We start from the raw sequence: 21932 nt of genomic DNA, 5'->3' as shown, positions 1-21932 counted from the left end.
GCCAACTACATTCTGGATATTTGTCTTCAAATATTCAGTTGGTACACTCTAAAAAGTTAAACTTTGAAAATATATATGCCTCAAGAAACCATGAAAGCACCCTTGTATCTCTGAAGTTATCCCAATACAAACTTTGAATAGCATCACCAATAGGCCCAGCCAGCCGTTGTTTGCATTGAAAAGCCCACTGCGTCACCAGTCAGCCAAAGACTATGTTTATTTACAGTGGAATTTCATTCTGCGAGCTTTATTGATTTAAGCCACTGATCTACTTTCCAGTATTTCAGGGATTATCTCCCGACAGAGGTTGTCATTTCTCCATGGTGTTTGACTTCACTGTGCGGCGCACCACGCTGTCAATATCACTGGATTGCCTTTGACTGAGTGAGCCTTCCTTGGCTGGTGTCATGCAGGCCATTTGTTTTGCTTGTATGTATGTACACATCTCTGTGCTTTACAGCCAGGGCTAGCATACTCTGATAGGGACTTTGACAGGGGCTCGCATCAATAAAAGTAGATGGAAAGAGCTGATATGTGACAAGGAGGTTGGGTTTCCCGTGCTGGTGCTTGCAGAGCTGCTGCGTCTTTCAAACATTCCTCGGTGGCGCTTTAGCACACTGGCTCGGCTCCTTGTTTCCAGCAGTGCGGGTCATGTCACATGGCTGACGCCGTTGTCCAAGTTGGCCAGAGGTGAGGTTGCTGCCGCGCGGCAAGGTTTGGAACCAAAGGCAGGAGCCCAAACAGTGCTGATAGCAGCAGCAGCAGCGACCAGCTGAGACCGTCAGTGTGACACACTCTCACACACACACACACACCAGGTGGAGGTCACAGGCTTCCTTCCTTCAGGTGAGCGGTCAGAGATATCAGACTAAAAGCCAGGAGGACTATAACGTCAGCGCTCTCGCCGTGGCATGGAGCTGATGAACCAGGACGTTGTGGCCAGGAACGGACCCGCCGAGGGGGCGCCGAAACGCGGGCATGGGTTGGCCGAGGTGCAGATGTGCCAGTCCATCTTGCCATGCCACGCCAACCACCTGGGAGAACTGGGTGCCGGGCAGCTACTGAAGTGGATGGACACCATCGCCTGTCTGGCAGGTTGGTGAGGACGCCTGGTGCATACACACACACACACACACACACACATACACACACAATCCAAGATGCTAGTGTGCAGAGCTAAGGCACATTAGGGACCTAAGGGACATTTCTTGTGTAGGGACATGACATGCTGTTTATGTCTTTCCTTAATATAACTGTGTGTGTTCCACCAATCCAAGAGTTTGTTATGTCAGATGTGTTGCACAGTGCATGCTGCAAGTGAAATGAAGTGCTCTCTTGGCAAACCTCATGTGCACAATTCTAATTATCACTGATTGCACTAACAAACCAATGCTGTCGCAATAGGGCCATCCAGTGACATCTCTTTGGCTCAGACAGAGCTGATGAGGCAACTGAACTCGGCATGAGCTGAGTTTATTCCTGGTCATGGCTCAGGAAGCATAACATATATCACTGATCCGCCCCCTTCACACCCCCTGCATGCCTTCACTCTCTCAGGACTCTCTGGCAAGCAACAAACAGGACACAATGTGCCTCTCGTCCTCTCGAACGCACCCCGCCGCCCCTCCGACCTCCGACCCTCGCATGGCTAACTGACCATCGGTGAGACGCCTGGAATACCTGAGGCGCTTCACAACACCGGCGCGCCTCACCTTCACGGGGACTTTGAGCATGGCAGGGGGTAACGAGAGAGCACTCACCTTTCACCTGCTTGCTCGCGCTCGTCCCACATTCCAGTGCGCCGGCCGGTTAGCAGACCACTCTCGACCCGTCTGACAAAAAAACCCTGAAGGGAAGAGATACCGTATTGGACTGCGAAGACAGATTATTAATGATTTAAAAGTGTCCTTTCAAAGCCATCCATTCAAGTCCCACCTGCTGTCAGAAGCGCTCGGCTTTTAGGGATATGAAATATAGATAGCGCCGAGGAAGATGGCTGTTGACAAACACGCAGGATGCATCAGGAAAAAGAGGGCAAAGTCTTCCTCTTAGTGGGTGGGTGGGTGTGTGCGTGGGCGTGTGTGTGAGTAGGTTGTGTAGTAGGTGTATGTATGTATGTGTGAGAGGGGGGGAGGGGGGGAGGGGACAGAGAGAGAGAGAAAAAGACAAGGATAGAATCAGTAATATAAAAAAAGATGGAAGGGGCGAGGTGAATTATTCATCACCTCTATGTTTGTGAAAACATCTGTCTGAGGCAACGGTTTGTGTCAAATTCACGGCTGGCCTGCTTTTCAAAGTCTCCATTCGTTTCTCGGCTGAGCGGTTCCAAATAACTGATTGATGATGATATCAGGTAATCATGAGGAGTCCTTCAGGTCATGAATGAGGTTATCACACACTACAACCCCAAACATATGAAACCTCACTGAAGTTACATTTACCCTCTTCTCCTTTTCTATTCTTTGAAGCTGAAAGGCATGCAGGGATGCCATGTGTCACAGCCTCCATGGATGACATCCGATTTGAAGAGACAGTAAGGTAATGCGTGCATACTGTTCATAAATTCCCGGTAACTCTAAACAATGAAATGTATCAAATAGTACCTCCTAAGGGTTTGCTAAAGTACTGCAAACTGTCCTTTGCAGGGTTGGTCAAATCATCAATATCAAAGCCCGAGTAAACAGAGCGTTCAACACGAGTATGGAGGTACGTCACCCCTCTGACTATCAACATTTGTGTAATGTATGATGACATCCAGGTTAACACCACTAATGATAATTTACTGTGTGTGTGCGGGTGTGTGTGTGTGTGTGTGTGTTTAGGTGGGCATCTGTGTCTCAGTGCAGGATGTGATGAGTGGCATTTTGAAGCGGGTGTGCGTTGCCTTCTCCACCTTTGTTGGGAAACCAGTGGGAGAACGGAAGGTGAGTGGGGGTGAGTGAGTGGGTGAGTGCGAGAGTGAGTGAGTGAGTGAGTGAGTGAGTGAGTATTGAGTGAGTGAATGGATGAGAGAGTGAGTGAGAGAGTGAGTGAGCGAGTAGTGAGTGAGTGAGCAAGTAGTGAATGAGTGAATGAGAGTGAATGAATGAGTGAGTAGTGAGTGAATGGATGAGTGAGTGAGAGAGTGAGTGAATGAGTGAGTGAGCAAGTGAGTAGTGAGTGAGTGAATGAATGAGTGAGTAGTGAGTGAATGGATGAGTGAGTGAGAGAGTGAGTGAATGAGTGAGTGAGCAAGTGAGTAGTGAGTGAGTGAATGAATGAGTGAGTAGTGAGTGGAAGAGTGTGTGATGGGTGAGTGGACCACTCTACTTCACAGAGCTCCACTTCTACAGGATAGAGCTGTAAACATCTACGTCATGTCACGGGCATTTGAAATGCCTCTCTCTTCCTCTATCACTCTGATGCTACTATATGAGTCTATTAACAACTGCTTCCCATCCACTCACAAGCGTACAAATGCGTAGTTCATATGTCAGCTTGTACAATGGAACACCGGCAATTATGCGCATTCAGTGCAATAGAAGGTCCTCTGGATGGAGATAACTGCCAGGTGATGATGGATCGTAATGCATCAGTGGTGCGTCAATGTTCCACACAACATGCCTCCACGGAGTGCTCTGTATTTCACCGTTATGGGATTGCGCTTCCACAGCGCTCGTCTTCTCTGTGGAGAACCAAACACAATCAGTCTGTTTTGTTTACATGGTTCAGTCTGTTCTGTCTCTTGTTTCTGTCAAGCTTGTCCGCGCTGCGACGTGCTCCAGGTACTTTGGCATAGCTAGGCCTACATGTTAGACTTCTTCACATGTGGTATTAGTAGAAGAGTGCAGGCATTTTCATATACTGTAGCTGATTTCATATACAGTAGCTTATATAGCTAATCATGCTGATTATCATCCTGACTTTGAAATGTTGAAAGAGGGAGCCTCTTAGAGGGAGCCCCCATATACTTCTCATTTATTGCATGTTCAATGAGAGGAATGAAATTGGAATTATTCATTCAGGTTAAACAACTGGAGCTGTAGCACTTTTTCAAGCAGGCATTTAGTTGGCCATGTAATAGTGATGTTGACATCGCCTGATAAGATTGATCCTCCCTTCGGTGTCCAGGTGCATCTAAGGCCAGTTAAACGTCCTGAACTCACTTGGGCTGAAGCATCTTTTTCAGGCAGGCATTTTGCTGGCCATTTGGTAGTGACGTTGACATCGTCTGATAAGGTTTTATCCTACTCCATTGTCCAGGTGTGTCTGAGGCCAGTTGACTTCCTGAACTCGGCAGAGGAGCGACTGGAGCATTCGCTGGCCTCTGAAAGACGCCGCCTCCGCCTTTACAACGAGGAGGCTTTCAACAACCTCATGGTGGACTACTACGCCCAGGGTCAGTCAAGCTCATCTTCCCTTATCTCAGATTTATGAGAGGGCGATAAGCATCATGGAAAGGAGAACTAAATGTATACTGAGAGATTACAGAGAGAGAAAGAGCGAGAGAGAGAGAGAGAGAGAGGGAGATACACTGTCTGATATCACCAAGTTAGAAGGTCAAATATAAATATCCAGAGCCCCGAGCTTGCCATGGTACAGCCCAGGGGCACAGACTAGGAGTCCCATAAGGCACTCGAGTTCAGTCGTCCCCAATGCTGGCTCCGGCCACTGGAAACAATTCCATGGTTAGCCAGAGGGCAGGTCACTAGACAGACATTCGGCCATTCAGATGGACAAGAGCAACAGCAGCCAAAACACAAGAGTAACATTGTTTCACCAGGCTACGTGCTGTAACATACTCTGACATTTGGTTTATTCATAGTTCCTGCTCGGTGGGCCACACAGACCATAGACTGTATCAGACAGCACACACAGTGCTGTTCAATTCAGGAGCAAATTAGAGAGTATATGGTTTTGTAAAACATGCACACAGTGTCATTTTTACCGCTGTTTTTCGTCAAAGATCATAAATCATGTATCAGTGGCAATTCTGCCAGCTGCAATCCAGCAGGACTAGAATGTCAATTATTGGTATAATGAAAATAACCATGCAGTTTTAAATGCTAATTGTCGTTTTTAAATCACTACCCTCTAATAAATAATCAGCTTGTCACTGGCAGCCTTTGAAATTATAACGGCTATTTCTGGAATTGCCTGCTTCTCTTGAAGGTGTGAGCCAAAGGAAAGACTCCAGTCCAACCCAGAGAATATCAACAGAGTGCACCCGAGTTGAGAGCATTGAACTCGTCCTTCCTCCACATGCCAATCACCATGGTAACACATTCGGAGGACAGATTATGGCCTGGATGGAGAACGCAGCTACAGTGGCGGCAAGGTGCCAGATTTAGCCATTCTTAGGCTAGGATACTGCACCCCACTAGACAAAATGCCTTTTTTTTTATCCACGCGGGTCATTACATTCAATAATGGCAACAATTTATCACCAACATAAACAATCTATGACTACTGATGTCGCTGATCTTTTTATCATCTGAATAGCACTGAAGTTACTCATCTATTTTATTATCTAACAGCACTGAATAGCCTGGATCTGTGGATCATGGCTGTGTCGAAATGTCTGTTTTAGTTTCTCCTATACTGAATTGTGTTCCCCTCTGTCTTTCCATAGTCGGCTGTGTGGAACATACCCCACTCTGAAAGCTGTGGACATGTTCCAGTTTAGAGGTCCATCTACAGTGGGGGACAGGCTCGTATTCAAGGCAATGGTCAACAACTCTTTCCAGACCAGGTGGGTCACAAGTCCCTGAAAGATACAGAGACAACAAACAACACGAGCAGTGTGTTTCCATTCCTTTATCTGCTCAGATTAACCCAGGCTTATCTGGACCACAAATACCACTGGCTCTACAGGAACCACACGCAGCGCAGGGAACAAATACGTGTGTGCAATAATGACTAAATATGGACATTAATATTCTGTACTGTTAGCTAAAGAGGTTAAAAGGAGCCATTTGTAGTCTGGTGTCTTAACTTGTCTGAGCTGAAGATGTTCAACAGGGGCCACATGCAGATTAAAGGCCTTTCTCTGTCTGATAGTGTGGAGGTTGGGGTGCGGGTAGAAGCCTACAACTGTGAGGAGTGGACCCAGGGAACGCCAAGGCACATCAACAGCGCTTTCCTCCTCTACCAGAGGACCAACAACGAGGGCCACATATTGACCTTCCCAGAGGTCATTTTCACCACTCAGGTGAGCTGGTCCTCAGGTAGTCACTGTATCATTTCAGAAACTGTAGGACGATCAGCATCTCCTACTAAATAACATATTCATATTCACAATGAAGATTCTGAAACATTCATCACTGAACTTGTTCTAAAATAACGCAGACAACATGATGGATTATGAACAAACAGTTTCAAAGTTTAAAGCTGTCTTCATCATGCTTAATGATTAATTCATAACTTGATATGTTTATTCAGCATTTTTCAATATTTTGTATCCTTCAGGATGGAGAGAGAAGATATCTGTCTGCCATTGTGAGAAAGAGGATTCGCATGGCTAGGTAACACATAATCTTATGGTGGATAGATATATGAAGAAATAGGGTATTACTTATTTAAACCATGGGTATCATCTCATCTTGAGAGACTGATGAATCTGTTGCTTTGTTCTTTCTAGAAAGCACATTCTGTACTCCAGAGATGAAGGACCTCTGTCAGTCCCTTGGGACAAAAGTAATCAGGTATTGATAGACCAAACTTCTTGAACTTTTGTTTGACTTTCATTCACAGTTTTACAAACATTTCAGTCATCATAACTTTGCTGAGTCATGCCCCCACTTCTGGATCATGCAGTAATGAATTATTGTTAACTCACCACTGCCCCCCTCAGGTATATTTGGGCTACAACAATGTAGCAGCTCTGACAGTATTGGCAGGAAAACCAACATGGGAGGCCAGCAGTGTTAACAATAAGGCATGTATCTCCCAAATAATGTGTGTCTTCCATTAGAGTGAACACAAATCACAGTCAAACCCCTAAACATCAAATTGAAATAGTAGTTTACTATCAACAGCTACATGTTATTTCAGTTTGAAGTGAGCTAGCATGACATTGTTTTCTCTCTGTGTCTTGGCTGCAGATAGGGGTGTTTGTGCTGGAGGAGCTGGACTCTCTCTGTATAAAGGTGGAGATGGAGGTGGACACGACACCCTTCCATGCCTTCTCCTTGCTGTCTGACCTGCACTTGAGGCCGCTCTGGGACAAGCACTACCTGTAGGTGCACTGGCAACTATACTGGATGTTGCCAAACTACTAAATATATTAAATATAATTAATCATTTTCAAAATGTTGATGTTGAATATGGATATATAGCAAATGGGATTTTTGATGAGTGTCAGTGTCTCAAGGTGACAAATGGTCATATATAACATCTTTACAGAGGGGTCAAAAAGAAAACAAACATGATGTTTAATATTTCAATGCATAGTAACATGCATTGTTAATATAACCAATCATTTCAACACATTGTATTACATATTGTTTATAACCACAATATATTACATTCCTTCCAAAGGAGTTGTGAGGAAGTGGAGAAAGCTGATGAAGAGGAGACTGTGTACCACACCAAATGTAGCCCCTTAAATGGAAACATCATCTCTGATTTTGTGCTTCTACTGTCTAAAAGGCAACCTTGCAAAGACAAGTATGTTTGCAACAAAGCTCCCGAAATATTTCAAACGAGTGGGGTGACATTATATATATATATATATCTTCCTTGTAAAATTATCAGAGGCCATAATTTCAGAATTTCAGTGGTTTGGAGAGAGGTCAACCCCCTCTTGATTTTATTGCAATGTGTTATAATGAAGTTGATTCATAGGTCAGATATTCTATCTGATGCCTGTATGAACATTTCCATGCAAATGTCATCCCATTTAAAAACTGTCCAGCATATGGAGGTCCACCTGTGATTTTACAAATGAGTATCTCTGTAGTTAGACCTTAACAAGAGTGTGCACTGCCCCCATGTGGCCAGCTTTCTTAATTGCAGTGGATCATTCTGGCTTATATGATACTACATGCTGTGCCTACACATCTAAATATATGAAGAATAGGAGGACGTAAATGTCAGATATTTCACATGGCCACCAATGGGGTCACTACGGATTATCTAAATCTGATACAAAAGATGTAGGGAGTTTTTTTGTGTTTGGGGAGAGAAATTCAGCACACAATTACTTTTTTTGCAGAGACCCTTTTGTGATTGCACTGCGCTCTGTAACAACAGAGAAGTTACCCCCTACTGAAAACGCCACTCGCAGTGAAGTCAAATGCGCAGGATTCATCATACAAAGAAACTCCCATTCCACCTGCAAGGTACCTCAGCCAACCTCCCCCATAACACATATATATAATATAGAAACAACTCTATTTATGGTTATGAATGATCCATTTCTGATGGAGCAATATCCTTATTGTCCATGTCTTAACAGGTGTCTTACTACAACCAGGTGACTTCAGGTGTGTTACCTTTTGTAGAGGGCAACCTGGCAGGCTGGTCAAAGTCCATGGAAGAAACGGCTAGATCCTGCATCACATTTCTAGAGATTGACACAATCTCAACTGCCTTTTAGCAACTCTTAATAACTTTTCTTGTACAGAAAGATTTTTGTATAGTATTTATACATTTGTTGTTTTTCTTCTATGAGTATATTATAGATGTCATTGCAATGTAATACATGAAGATGAATATGTTATTGTATTCACACCTCATGTTTGAATATATACAGTATTTATTATATGCAAATTCTGTTGGTTTTTTTATGTTCAAAGCATTTAACACAAAGCCTAAAAAATGTACATCATTTAAATATCTGTAATATTTCCAACAAGTCTGAACCACGAATGTGAACAGTTCATAATTCCCCAGCGATTTCCTGGGTTGATGTTGATGTCTGAGGGTATCATTGTTTTGTGAAACAGCCAAAAAAAAAAAAAGACTGCAGACAAAAAGACTGAAGAAAGTCCTCCGTGTTTTCCATTTTGATCTCAACAACAGCTTGCAATCATTAGAATACAACCACTTTAGGCTTAGCCTTGGCCTGCACTTTCTTCACTGGAACGTGGACATCCTCATGGTCAGCACTCAGGTTATTGGACAAGCGTCTGAGTGTGATTGAGTTTGCTGGGGAGAGACAAGAGAGTAGTACAGGCAACAGTCATTAGTAAGTTATCTAAAGGTGTTCAGATTTCAACTTAGATAAAGCAAGCCGTTTACTATAGTTTCCTACATTCAAACTCCTGCTAGAATATTCCGAATCCATTTCAAAGTTATCTAGAAAAGCACACCGATCCAGACGGTAATACGGATCACTGACAAAAATGTAATTGTTTCTTCCTTGGGTCATTTCAGACCTTCCCTGAAAATTTTGTTGCAATCCATCCATAACTTTGAGTTTTTGAGTTATCTTAACAAACAGACAAACAGACAGAGACAGACAGACAGACAAAACAAACTCTGATGAAAACATAACCTCCTTGGCGGAGGTAAATATGTGAGACCACTATTCAGATCGCCACCACATAGCCATACCATGCCATTACACCGCTAAGCGAAAAACATAAACGGCTCCGGAATCCCGACGGTGATACCGATCACTACCAAAAATTAATTGTCTCTTCTTTGAGTCATTTCTGACCTTCCCTGAAAATCTCATCGAAATCCATCCATCACTTTTTGAGTTATCTTGCTAACAGACAGGCAGACAGACAGACAGACGAACAAACAAACCCCGATGAAAACATAACCTCCTTGGCGGAAGTTAAGATCAGAAATACTTACTTGCACTCTGGTGCTCAGGACAATCTTTTTGGAAGTGTTCAACAGAGCCACACAATCGACAGCAACGTCCTAGGATTAAACAAAACATTTACTCAGTCTAACGATTACAACCAAACAAAATATCAAAATAAGTAATATGCTGTACACGCAAACATCCAAACATGACAAGACAGATGTTCTTACCAGCAGCATACATTCCCATGGGGTTATCAGGGCACGATTTGGAGAGATGACCAGTCTGGCCGCATGTGAAACACTTGGCATATGGGTATTCACCTGCGGAGAGGATCATACTTTCAGAGCAATGCCACAACCGCTTCTATAGATCACAAACTCAACATCTGGCCTATTTTAGACAAAGAATAGACAGTTAAGCTAATTCCAATAGTCATGGTATTATTTCTTATTATCAGACGCTTTTATCAGGAGAGAATTAACTACAGGGAGAGTGTTCCTGGAGCAACTCAGGGTTGAATTAGGGGCAGCCCCTGGGATCCACTTGGAAACGTAAATCTGCACTACTACCTTACCACCACCCAATGGTAGTCATTACATGACACCTAACGTCATAGACAAGTTCTACATCACATTAAGAGCATGAGCTATGTAAATAGAAGAAGAAGAAGAAGAAGAAGAAGAAGAAGAAGAAGAAGAAGAAGAAGAAGAAGAAGAAGAAGAAGAAGAAGAAGAAGAAGAAGAAGTTGTTCAAGTGGAATCTAACCAAGGGCAGGGTCCACTTTGGCTCTGCATCTTTGGATCTCGTGTTCGGAAGAGCCACAGCGATAGCAGATATCACGGCCCATCTCCACATCCTTGTCTGCATCTGGGCAGTCTGCAAGGCCGTGACCTGGCTTCCTGCAGTGGAAACACACCTACGGACCACAAACACAGACACTAAAATAGGAAGCCTAAGCGTCATTCATTTACACTTTCTCCTATACACAATCACAGCTCTTACATTTCTACAGTGTACTTTCATAATCCAGCAATGCAAGTGTGTGATGTGATTAGCCGAAATGCAATCAGCTTCTTAGCAGTTCTTTACCATGTTACTCTTTTTAGAAGATTGTCTCTTGAGTCTCCTGTCTTCTCTCCTCTTGTCCTTTTTGAGGGCAATATTCAGCTCTTCACTGAACTCCTGGTGTGTCACTTGCCTTCTGCCTGGCAATGGCTGCCCTGTCTGCTTGAGATAATCCAAAAAGCCATTTACATCAGTGGAGGACTCCTTCTTTGACTTTATACTTCCCTGGCCAGTCTGAGTACGCCTCAGTGGTCCTTTGCTAGGCTTTTGTTTGGAAGGTCCTCGACGGTCAGCACCGGAGCTCGCGTCTGCATTTGACCGACCAGCACCAGTCCTTAGCTGGCTCCATGGGGTGGCATCTGCAGGTTTGTGTTTGTGGACATTGTTGGCTCTTGCCCAGCGCGTCATGATTTGTTCAGGCAGTTAGCAAACCAACCTTCAGCTAAATTAGTTCACGTGACTCTTCTCGAAGACGTGTGTGTTGTTGTCGTTATTTTGTAGGCTATACAAAATAGCTAACGTATTATTGTTAGAGTCATATCACCAGACCACACTGTACCATCTTAAATCAGTAAGTTACATTGAAGTACGCTAATATCAAACTGTAAGCTTAGCCGCAACCCTATAGTGCGCACAAATAACTCTAACAACACCAACGATCATTAAATGAGTTAATCACTCCCTAAAAATGTTGACTTTGAAGCTAGCATTACCATTACGCTACAGTTTCACGTGTCCGTCCGTCACATAGACCCGTCAGGCGTCAGCGCTGTATTTTGCCGGATGTTCTTACAAAATACCTCCGGAATGGTACCATGAAATTCAAACATAGTTCCGCCCAATAAAGTTAGACGCGGCGTGGGTCATTGGGACATTATACATTTTCCAATGGATTGACAACGTGATGTCGTGGGTTGTTTTCGGGTATCTACCGAATAATCATCTGAATGAAATATTTAATAGCCTAAAGAAAGAAGTGATAGCCTAGCCCTAGACAATGGAAATGAGGTCCTATGTCCAAAATTCCGAACTATTCCTTTAATGATCGCCATTCATCTATCTAGAAAATGCCTAATTAATGGGCTACACCTGCGCACGTGTCTTTTCATTATCGTGAAAGGCCGACTGAAACAGCCCTGTATCATGCACATGTCAAAGAATAGCCTTATATTTTTCACTTTTGTAATCTTATATTGTTTATCAATCCTTATAGATTACAACACTGGTGAGTTAAAAAAAAATGGTGCCGACTAATTCTGTCAGCATTTAGGCTAGGCTAATTTAGTCTAAATAAATTGAAAATATGTTTCAGTGGTCTGTGTTCCAGTAAAGGGGTTTGAACAGCATGGTGGTCATACCGTCAAACTTAGTAACCAACAATTCGGTAGGTTGAAATTGTGCGTCCGTTCATGTCATTTTATTAGTTGTGTTTCATGATCCAGTGTCAAAATCAGTGACTTGTTTTCTGGCTTTCAGGTGCACTTCCATTTCACCACACGAATGAGTGGCTTTCTAACCTTGCGGAACTCAGCCCAGAGACCATAAATGGTAAACCTTAATCACAATCTTCCTGCTCATCGCTATCTATTGATGTCTGATGACCTAGCAGGCTATTTAAAGTTATCCATTGAAACTTTCCTCAAATTTGGATATAATATAGCCTATCTTTCCTACAGATTCATGTAGGCCTAACCTGCCTAAATCTCTCTCTCTTTCTCTCTCTCTCTCTCTCTCTCTCTCTCTTCCTCTCTTCCTCCATGTGTGACAGGTGTAATGGATTCACTGGATTTTATAAAGGAAGGGGATATTTTTATACAAGTGAGTGGAAACACATGTGACACTGATTTGCAATGATCTTCAGTTCTCACATTGTTTTTTTTTATCACCCAGTCTGACAGAAATGCTGTTGATGTGGTATGGCCAAGTGAAAATGGAACTGTGTCTGTGCCCTACATAATCGCACCAGACTTGGGTCAGTGTCGGAAACTTCCTTGTGTTTGATACTCTGGTTGATTCGTTCAATTAATTTGATTCAAGTGCTTACTCACGTTTTTTTTATTTTTTATTATTTCTAGCTTCCAGGACTGATGATATTCTAGAAGCTATGAACATGATCTCAAACAAATCCTGTGTCACATTCCATCAACGTGAAAATGAGATTCACTACTTAAGCTTCAAGTCTCATCGTGGGTGAGCTAGCAATTTGCTTGAGTTATCTTAGATCTACAACAGTTTCAGACCTTAAAAGCCATGCCCCAGAATTCACCCCTTAATGGAGTAATACTCCTGCCAAATAAGACTATTGTTTACTGTGAATGGTCTTACACTTCAAAGACTAATCTCAGAATCTTTGCTCTTAAAACGGTGAAACTAACATGTGTGCTGAGGCGAATGTTCATTTGTTCATCTCTGTGGAGATTTCTTTGTACTAATGGCTAACTGAGTTGCCAAGACATGGATGTTTCTGCTTTGAGGAAAAAAAAAAAAAAAAAACATGTCAACTTTGCGTCCCCTCAGATGTGCATCTTATGTTGGGTTCATTGGCGGAGAACAGTATATCTACGTCGGCCGTTACTGTACTGTGGGCAACATTTGTCACGAGCTGCTGCATGCCCTCGGCTTCCATCATGAGCACTCACGAACTGACCGAGACGACCACATCGAAATAAAGTTTGAGAACGTAATTATAGGTATCGGCTGATAAATTCTTAACTTGAATTACATTAAGATGAGACTTCAGAATCACCAAACAAGTTTACTGTTTAACTAAAAGAAATGAAGTGCAGTGGGACTTTAACATGGTATTGTTTTGTCATCCATTACCTGTGTTATTGAGTGGAGGGCATTGTGTGTGTTGCATGACTTCTGTGAATACCTTCATATCTTGCAGGAAAAGAAAGGAATTTTAGGCGGGTGGACGGAGACCAGTTGGACTTACCATATGACCTTGACTCCATTTTGCATTACGGAAGGTGTGTTGCTCCTGAAGCACGTGAGCTATCTAAAGTCCCAGAGGTGACATGTGGATAGAGCTGACCAGCACAATTTCTTTCAGGTGGTTCTTCTCCTCCAATGGAAAGGCCACAGTTGTTTCAAAAAGGGATGATGTAGAAATTGGCCAGAGGACTCACCTAAGTGAACTTGATGTACGAAGGCTTCAAAAACTATACGAATGTGGTGAGTTTCAGTTGGCTTCTATTTGTTGCCTATATGACACAAACTTCTTATAAGAATTGGCTGTACTAAACTCTTTCTTTACATCAGACACTACTCACTCTGAAACAACAGACACAGCTCACTCTGAAATATTTCCATGAAGCCAGGGAGGAGAGAAGACCACAGTACAAGGATGTCTGTTTGAAGTGCCTTTTGGAAGATATGCGATGGACACTGGTATGCATTAAATATGTCCAGTATGAAATGACTCATAATGCTTTGCCATAAAGTATTTTCAAACAGAAACAAATGGAACCGTGGTTTTAATCGCCTGAACTCATTAGACACAGGAAAAGGATGGAGGTCCAGCTGCGATGGCAATCTCCAGTGCACAATTTCACCACTGGAGGTCACAAGGAACCAGTTATTCGAGGGGCTCTTGTGGCGTGAAGCATCTGCCAAGGTGGTCTAGTTGATAAGTAGACAGCGAGATTCACCTATTTAAAATCAGAGAGAAGTAGTCAATCAGGGGGTTGTGTTTTTTAAAGGGGAATACTCTGATCTAAGGATTTCTAACCGATATCTCGATTGCATATTGTTTGTTCATTCAACGTAAATGTCAAACACAGACTGGGTGTGGCATGAACTCCTCCTATTTAAGCAAGTCCCCTAGTAACCTGTACATCGGCCTGTGCCTTACTTAGGCTGTAGGTCACATACGGTCAAAAGTCAGTAGCCTAAGCTTTGGAGATGCTTAACTGATACATTTAATCTGATTGAGTTTATTACTGTGACAATTACCGCAGATCAAGTAGGCTATGTATTCCTATATGTCCGATCCTGTAGTTTCAGATGGATACGACTTTTGTCACTATACTTTTCATTCATCACTCCCATCACACATCAAAGCCTTGATGTAGGAAAATACATAAGCCATAAAAGTTGCACAACTAAACGGTTAGAGAAACTACGACAGAACAACTGATGAGCGTAGGTGGGGTTAAAAGAACTGCGGTAATAGAATTGTGTGCGTGCGCGCTCGCAGTTGGATTGGGTTTGGTCCGGTGATGCTGCGCCTGACATCACAAGGCACTGATGCGCTTGCATCAAGTCTGAGCAGTCTTTCAATCTTTCACTCACTTTCTTGAAGCGTGAAGTCTGCGGAGTTCGGAAGCTGTAGGCACAGTCTCAGCGACTAAAAATATCGCCAAAATAAAATGGAACTTACTAAACACATAACACACCGCCCACTGACGCGGATCCAAGAATTGGGCTACATTTTCTATATGGACTTTTAACTTTTTCACGAGTTGGGGAATTAATTTAGTCAAAAGCAGGTAAAGCGGAAGACTGTTATGCATTTTGACAGCTTTTTTGGTGTCCCTCAAGGATCGAGAAGTTCGTGCCTCAGCGCACAAGGATACCAAACTTCAGGAGAACAGCGATAGCGCGAAATATAACTTGCCTTTTCATTTACCTCTGCATTTAATTTTTTTTTTTGAAGGAGCCAGATAGCCAACGCTCTTGGAAACATTCGCCAGGTGACCGCTAATATACATTGAATATGGATCGACGTTGATCATTTGTAGGCGATATTAATTCAGCGTTTAATATCGAAGTTTCCATTCAATCATTTTTGAAACTTTTGTTTGAAAGGTAACCGATCAAATGTTTTAATATAAAATCTTGTAAACTAATAGCTACACTATATTATATTCTTGACGTGTTTTAGCCTAACTAGAACACTGAATCTGTAGTTTATATAAATATAAGTGGACAATGTCCTTGTTTGTCTTAAGCAGTTCCTGTCTTAAATTATCTCTAACTAAAAATGGAATTTTCCTTAAAGGACTAAGCTAGCACACAAGTTCTTTGACCAGCAGTGCAGACTAAATCAAACAATCTTGTCTTGGTACAAAACCGACTTTAAATGAATTCTAGCATGGAGGTTGCTCTGGATGCTATTTATGAAGGGGGCACTAACACCAGCAGCCTTGGGGTGCAGGTAGTCAACCAGACTGCTCCCAGATCACCCCCTTACTCACCAGAGGCTACTGCAGCCATTGCCATCACCATCACACTCATGATTATCTTCACCATCTTTGGAAACATCTTGGTCATCATTGCGGTTCTGACCAGCCGCTCCCTGCGGGGCCCCCAGAACCTTTTCCTGGTGTCTTTGGCGGCAGCGGACATCCTGGTGGCCACCCTCGTCATCCCCTTCTCGCTGGCCAACGAGCTGATGGGCTACTGGTACTTTCGCAACGTCTGGTGCGAGATCTACCTGGCCCTGGACGTCTTCTTCTGCACTTCGTCCATCGTGCATCTGTGCGCCATCAGCCTGGACCGCTACTTGTCCATCTCGCGGCCGGTCAGCTACACGTCGCGGCGGACGTCCGGCCGCATCAAGGCGGCCATCGTGGTGGTGTGGCTGATCGCGGCGGTCATCTCCTTCCCGCCACTGCTCTCCATGAACAAGAGCCCGGACGAGAAGCAGGGGGGTCCCCACTGCGAGCTGAACGACGACACCTGGTACATCCTCTACTCCACCATCGGCTCGTTCTTCGCGCCCTGCCTCATCATGATCCTCGTCTACGTGCGCATCTACCAGATCGCCAAGCGGCACACACGCTGCCCGCCCGGAGAGCCCAGGAGGGACGCGAGCGCCACCTCTCCTCCGCGGGGACTCGGCACAGCGCAGCGCAACGGGGCGGACCCCGGGAGCTTGGCCAAGAAAGAGCGTGCGAACAGACCTCCGGGCCTCAACATGCCGTCCTCTTCCTCGCCCCCTGCCCAGTGGGAGGCTCCAGCCACTGGCCCGAAATCCCAACTACCCATACCCCCCTCAGCCCCAGCTCAGGCAGCCTCCACCGGATCCTTTGCTTCCCTATCGGTCTCCTCCGAGCTCCAGTCAGAGGTCGCCCCTAAGCCCCAGGGGGGTCAGCAGCACCACGGCAGCCCAGAGAAACCAGCAGAGGGTTACAACGACGACAGCTCCAGCCCCGAGTCTGACAATGAGACGCCAGAGAGGCACGGGGCAAACAGCATGGGCGCAAGGAGCACCGGTCCCAAATCTCCGGCACAGAAAGGCCGAAACTTAGTGATGACCTCGAAGGGGACACAGTTGGCCTCGATCAAACCCAAAGTAGTGGGGACTCCCAACACGGCCCGGCGCAAGGCCCTGGTCAATCGAGAAAAGCGATTCACCTTTGTGCTGGCGGTGGTCATCGGTGTTTTTGTCATTTGCTGGTTCCCCTTTTTCTTCTCTTACAGCCTCCAAGCCATTTGCCCCAAAACCTGCAGCACCCCTGACCCACTGTTTACGTTCTTCTTCTGGATTGGCTACTGCAACAGTTCCCTCAATCCAGTCATCTACACCATATTCAACAAGGATTTCCGTAAGGCCTTCAAGAAGATACTTTGCAAAAACACAAAAAAGACATTGTTCTGAAATGGGGGAATATGTTTTGTCCCTTGAGAATCTAAACTCTAATATCTCTCCTTTTTGAATGCAATGAGTGATGCAACAATTCAATACAACATCTAAAGAGAAGCTTTCTAATGGATATTCACAATAGACTTTTCTGCATGACATGCTTCTGTGCTGGTCTTTTAAGCAAATGCAGTAGGGAGCATGACAAATTCAGACATTTTTTTTTCTTTCCTCTCTTTCAATCCCTGGGGATGTTTTAGTCAGTGCTTTTCTGATCTGAAAGGCCACTTTGAGAGACGGTGTCAACCCTGTGACATTTGTGGCAAGGTGGTTGTTTAACCAATTCACTCAACTGCTTTCTGTTCTTGCTATTTCTTGGTAAATTATCCATGGCAGTGCCAGAGCAGTTGTTTGTGCGCACAATGACATGAACTTCATGCAGGACACATTTTTAAACTAGTTATTTAATCTTAATATAATGTTTATTGAAGACAAAATAAATGGATCATATTTAACTTTGTTGGTGCAACAAAATACATATCTCCCAAAGACCACCAGCATTACTGGTGTCACCAACCTACAGTATGAAAAAACCTGCTTTGGCTATGTATTTACTGGTTATGTGTGCAAAAGGTTTTTTACTCTGTCTCCAGTTTCTAGGTTACAGGTTTCAAAACGGCATGTTCTGTTGGCTGATTAGCTTGGGTTAAATATGCAAAAGTAGAAATAAACAAGCAGCAAAACAGAATGATAGTGGTCATTGCATTGAAGTGTCATCATTTATTTTTTCACTAATTTGAGTGAATGCACGTGGGGGTGTTTTTTCAGAGCATAAAAGCTGAAGTTATAATCGTCACATCAAATATGATGGGACCATTATCCAAATGCGATGTTTGAGCAGTGCAATTTGTAGTTCAAACATTGACACATTACATCCTTAACAGATGGGGAAAAAAACATTAATTCTAGAATGCTTTTTTTGAAAGAGTAAAATAACAAGTTGACCCTGTAATAATATGATTCAATTCATGATGTTGCTGCTTAACCAGCAGGCATGTGTTTAGTGTGTGTGTGCCCTCATAAATGTGTTTGATTTGTAGAAGCCCAAATTATGCATATCACATTCATTGATTCAAATCTGTTCCCAATTGACATTGAAAATGTGAAATGAGTATAGTAAAAGAACCCTCCTCATCACTGCGAGATTTTATTGAATTGCAAACCTATTGAATGTGTTGATTCACATCATAGTGTTTTTTTAAAGGAAAAGTCTGGCCTCTGAACTGGTCAGCAAGCATATGATTCAGTGCTGGCAATGAGATTGTTGTTGTTCGGTGTGTTGACATATACTCATATTGATGCAGACTACATGTGGGGAGTTATGTGTTCAGGGGGAATAAGTTGATATCATTCCACTCGACAGCCTATTTCAAACTGAAGAGAAACTTTGACCATATCAAATGTAATTTGGAGTGGCAAAGGCAGTTGTTCTGGAGACGTATTGTTAAAGAAATGACTTGCTGGCAGATTGTAAATGTGGAGCCATATTGTTGAAATAAAAGGTGTTCTAAAGTCACTGAGCTTGACACAGTCTACTTCTTTCTGCTAACAAGAATTCTCAATGAAAAATATTTTTTTTTTTTAAAAACCCATCATCGTTATATGCCACACTCATCCCATTCCCATGTTGAGTTTTCACAGAATAACGTGGGCCAATATATTTTTAGAGGATCTTTTCATACTTGTGACTGCTTTGAAGACATCCATCTGCAGGGGTTTGTGGAAGTGAGCTGCGTTGCCAACAATTGGCAAAAGTAAGACAATGTAAACATGGAACGATGAATAAACCAGTTAACCGTAGCAGAGTGGCTAATCAGACCAAACTTGGTTAGTTATTTTTCTTCAAGACTCTCCAGACAAATCAAAGTCACAAGTCTGTCTGTGCTGTTATGTAAGTATTTTTTTGGATAACCACACTACTTTAATCCAATTGCCTTATCAAAGACCTTTGCATAGAGGCACAAGTGTACTTTTTCATGGCCACAAATATTTATTCATTCTTGGAGTCCTTTCAGTTGAACTGTTCTTATTAGAGTCATCTTGTTTTTGTCCATCAGAGTACATCTTCAGGTTCAGTACTAGAGACTTTTCCCTTTGCAGACTATTGTTTGACAGTATTTGTGGTACTTGGTGGTCTCTTCTTGGTAGGGAAAATCTACAGTAGAAGACTGGAAGATTGTAGAGGGTTTTTGAAGCAAACTTCTTTGATTAAAGTATGAGGATTCCACTCACCATCTTAATCTCATTTTTGACAGAGGTGGCGTTCAGAGGGTTTTGTATTTTTTAAAGCAATACTCTGTAGCAAATTAGCTTTTGCATAATCAAATTTTCCATGTTCTGCCTAATGTTGTTTTCATCCATACAGTGCATTTAGACTGTGTCGTTCTCCTTCAGCGCTTGTGTTTGTGAAGCTGGGCCTCTAATTTCAGTGCTCTCAGATATAGAGTGACAGGCAGAAGTATTGACACCACAGCCTAAATGGAGGGCCCCTGTTTGTGCATGTCTGGCAGAATCAGGCTAATGAGGTAATCAGCTCATCTCCAGTTCACACCAGCTGAGTGTCACCCATTAAAATGGCTTAAATACTTCTAATCAAGTGGATTTGTTTGGCAGCCATTTTACACAATGTACACAATGTGCAGAATGAAGTGCCGAAACGAAACAACATTTATAATTCAGTGCATGCAACACATAGATAACAAATTGCAAAGAAGCAATGAGCATACTTAAAATAGAGGTAAATGGCCTCCATGTTTGAAGTAATTAGGTTGTTTCACCAGAATTTTCAGGAAATGATGAATGTGTCAGTTGAAATGTAACATTTCAATATGTTGGCTACCATTTGCCTAGCCAGTTTACGATAGGGCCTACACAAGTTTATTTTTGATAGATTTTAAAGCAACAAATTAAAATGTGTTCAGGAGAAATAGATGTTGTTCATATGAAAAAAACAACAACAACCTGACTCAATGGGGTAGCGATGTTCTCAGAAATTAAATCAGATAACAGCCTTCTGCACTGGATCTCAAAGATCAAGGAATTATGCCTTTTACCAACCACATAACCACATAAGAGTTTGTCTTTGATTATGCTATCTAGACTGGCTACATCGTAAATATGGGCCATTCCGTGTCAAATCAGATAAGGTTGTTGCTGCACCATCTCAGATTTTGTTCAAACCTTGACTATTATGGGTCCCATAGTAGGAAGACAAACATTTAGCAAAATCTGAAACAGAGCATTAACCATAGCAAATATCAAACCTGCTGCTAACTTATACCCACTCCATTTTCCTGGATTCTGGAATATTTGACAAATATGGGATTTGCCCTATAGGTGTCTAAGGTGGCTTATGTCTGATTTTTCATGGAATGACCCAAATGCAAGCTACCAGTTGGAGTGTTGGTTTCACCCTGTGGCGGGTCTTGGTGACCAAATCTACTAGGCCAACTAAAAACTGTTTGATTGCACCGTTTTGCTAGCCTAGAAATCTAGACGCACCCTAGCGGCCAAAAATATTTTTGCCTAGCGGGATGGTCTAGGGTCGCACCGTTGAGGCCAAGACTGCGCCAGGCTGCAGATCGGCCTGACCAATCAGAACGCTCTATCTGTATACGGAGTCCTTGAGCCCGAAGGCATCACGCAATAAACAAATCAGAAGCAACGAAAGGCGGGTCTTGGCATCTAACTTATCTTTCACACACAACAGCGCCGACTCCGATAATTAGATTTAAAACGTTCTCCTGCTTGCTAGATTTTCTTCACTGTTGATTCGCTGTTTCTCTTTGAGTTTCCAAGTTAATGTTAAGGCTGCTACGTCTATCATTGTCCTATACTTGTTGCAGAGCTGTGTAACATAACATCTATTTGCGTCTGTCTTGGTAAGTTCAAACTTGAAATAGCGAATCTAATCGGAGCTGCCAAGTGTCACGCTTTGAGTGTGACAGACAGTCAAACAAATGTTCGACGAACGCATCTCACTGTCGCTTGCAATTTTCTGAAACTTGGCAGCCCTGTTGCCGTTTTGCCGACCGGCTACGATTGGTCACAAATGCTGGCCTATTACGTGCAGAAGCAGTTTGAAAGACAACTGTTCATCCCACCCACAGGCTTCAACTCTGTGAATGGTCCGACCCCAGACTATACATTTCTGTGTAGTTTGGCTTGCCAGGCTACCGTTTTGCATCAAAGACCCAGTTAATGTCAACACTACTCCTTGGAGGATTACTGAAAGAAAAACATTTTTAAAAAGCCAGACTGAACTTGACTAAAATGTATTAAAATCCTTTCTGGAGAAATGTCCTTTGGACTGATGAGATGTATACGTACAGTAAGTGGAGCTTTTTGGCAAGTCACATCAGCTCTATGTTTACAAACAGGGAAGAAAGAAGGTGACAGAGACATGACCCGTTTTGAAAATGGAGGAGACTCGGTTATGTTTTGGTGTTGCTTTGCTGTGCCTGGCCCGGCCCTGGC

At 43.1% G+C, this 21932-nt stretch overlaps 4 protein-coding genes across 5 annotated transcripts; 3 read left to right on the top strand and 1 right to left on the bottom strand.

Annotated features, from left to right (window-relative positions):
• The first annotated feature begins 349 nt into the window (after nucleotides 1-349).
• On the top strand, nucleotides 350-8753 carry LOC134100909 (acetyl-coenzyme A thioesterase). Of its 2 annotated transcripts, none has more exons than XM_062554394.1 (15): nucleotides 350-1095; nucleotides 2469-2538; nucleotides 2646-2706; nucleotides 2823-2924; nucleotides 4243-4378; nucleotides 5152-5317; nucleotides 5612-5731; nucleotides 6040-6190; nucleotides 6448-6503; nucleotides 6620-6683; nucleotides 6833-6916; nucleotides 7083-7216; nucleotides 7519-7647; nucleotides 8195-8321; nucleotides 8438-8753. In XM_062554394.1, the coding sequence occupies exons 1-15, from the start codon at nucleotides 912-914 to the stop codon at nucleotides 8576-8578; spliced, it is 1725 nt and encodes a 574-aa protein (XP_062410378.1). In that variant the 5' UTR covers nucleotides 350-911; the 3' UTR covers nucleotides 8579-8753. The 2 variants fall into 2 exon arrangements, with proteins under 2 accessions (XP_062410378.1, XP_062410379.1); XM_062554395.1 differs by lacking the exon at nucleotides 350-1095 and adding an exon at nucleotides 2151-2353 and having other exon boundaries at nucleotides 8438-8750.
• On the bottom strand, nucleotides 8715-11547 carry zcchc9 (zinc finger, CCHC domain containing 9). The gene is made up of 5 exons (XM_062554396.1): nucleotides 10832-11547; nucleotides 10508-10658; nucleotides 9970-10062; nucleotides 9787-9855; nucleotides 8715-9129 (listed from the first exon to the last, which is right to left on the bottom strand). Exons 1-5 carry the CDS (start codon nucleotides 11213-11215, stop codon nucleotides 9014-9016), a joined length of 813 nt encoding a protein of 270 aa, XP_062410380.1. The 5' UTR covers nucleotides 11216-11547; the 3' UTR covers nucleotides 8715-9013.
• Nucleotides 11548-11906: 359 nt separating this feature from the next.
• Nucleotides 11907-14261, top strand: LOC134101035 (low choriolytic enzyme). Its single transcript, XM_062554592.1, has 10 exons — nucleotides 11907-12032; nucleotides 12120-12191; nucleotides 12284-12355; nucleotides 12576-12625; nucleotides 12698-12779; nucleotides 12883-12997; nucleotides 13325-13497; nucleotides 13698-13779; nucleotides 13863-13984; nucleotides 14072-14261. Exons 1-10 carry the CDS (start codon nucleotides 11951-11953, stop codon nucleotides 14122-14124), a joined length of 903 nt encoding a protein of 300 aa, XP_062410576.1. The 5' UTR covers nucleotides 11907-11950; the 3' UTR covers nucleotides 14125-14261.
• Nucleotides 14262-14996: 735 nt separating this feature from the next.
• Nucleotides 14997-18949, top strand: LOC134101484 (alpha-2B adrenergic receptor). The gene has a single exon (XM_062555203.1). The coding sequence runs from the start codon at nucleotides 15894-15896 to the stop codon at nucleotides 17412-17414; it is 1521 nt and encodes a 506-aa protein (XP_062411187.1). The 5' UTR covers nucleotides 14997-15893; the 3' UTR covers nucleotides 17415-18949.
• Nucleotides 18950-21932: the final 2983 nt, after the last annotated feature.

The sequence above is a fragment of the Sardina pilchardus genome, chromosome 14, assembly GCF_963854185.1.
Source record: "Sardina pilchardus chromosome 14, fSarPil1.1, whole genome shotgun sequence".
Lineage (NCBI taxonomy): Eukaryota > Metazoa > Chordata > Actinopteri > Clupeiformes > Clupeidae > Sardina > Sardina pilchardus.
This window is presented reverse-complemented; position numbering and strand designations above follow the sequence as displayed.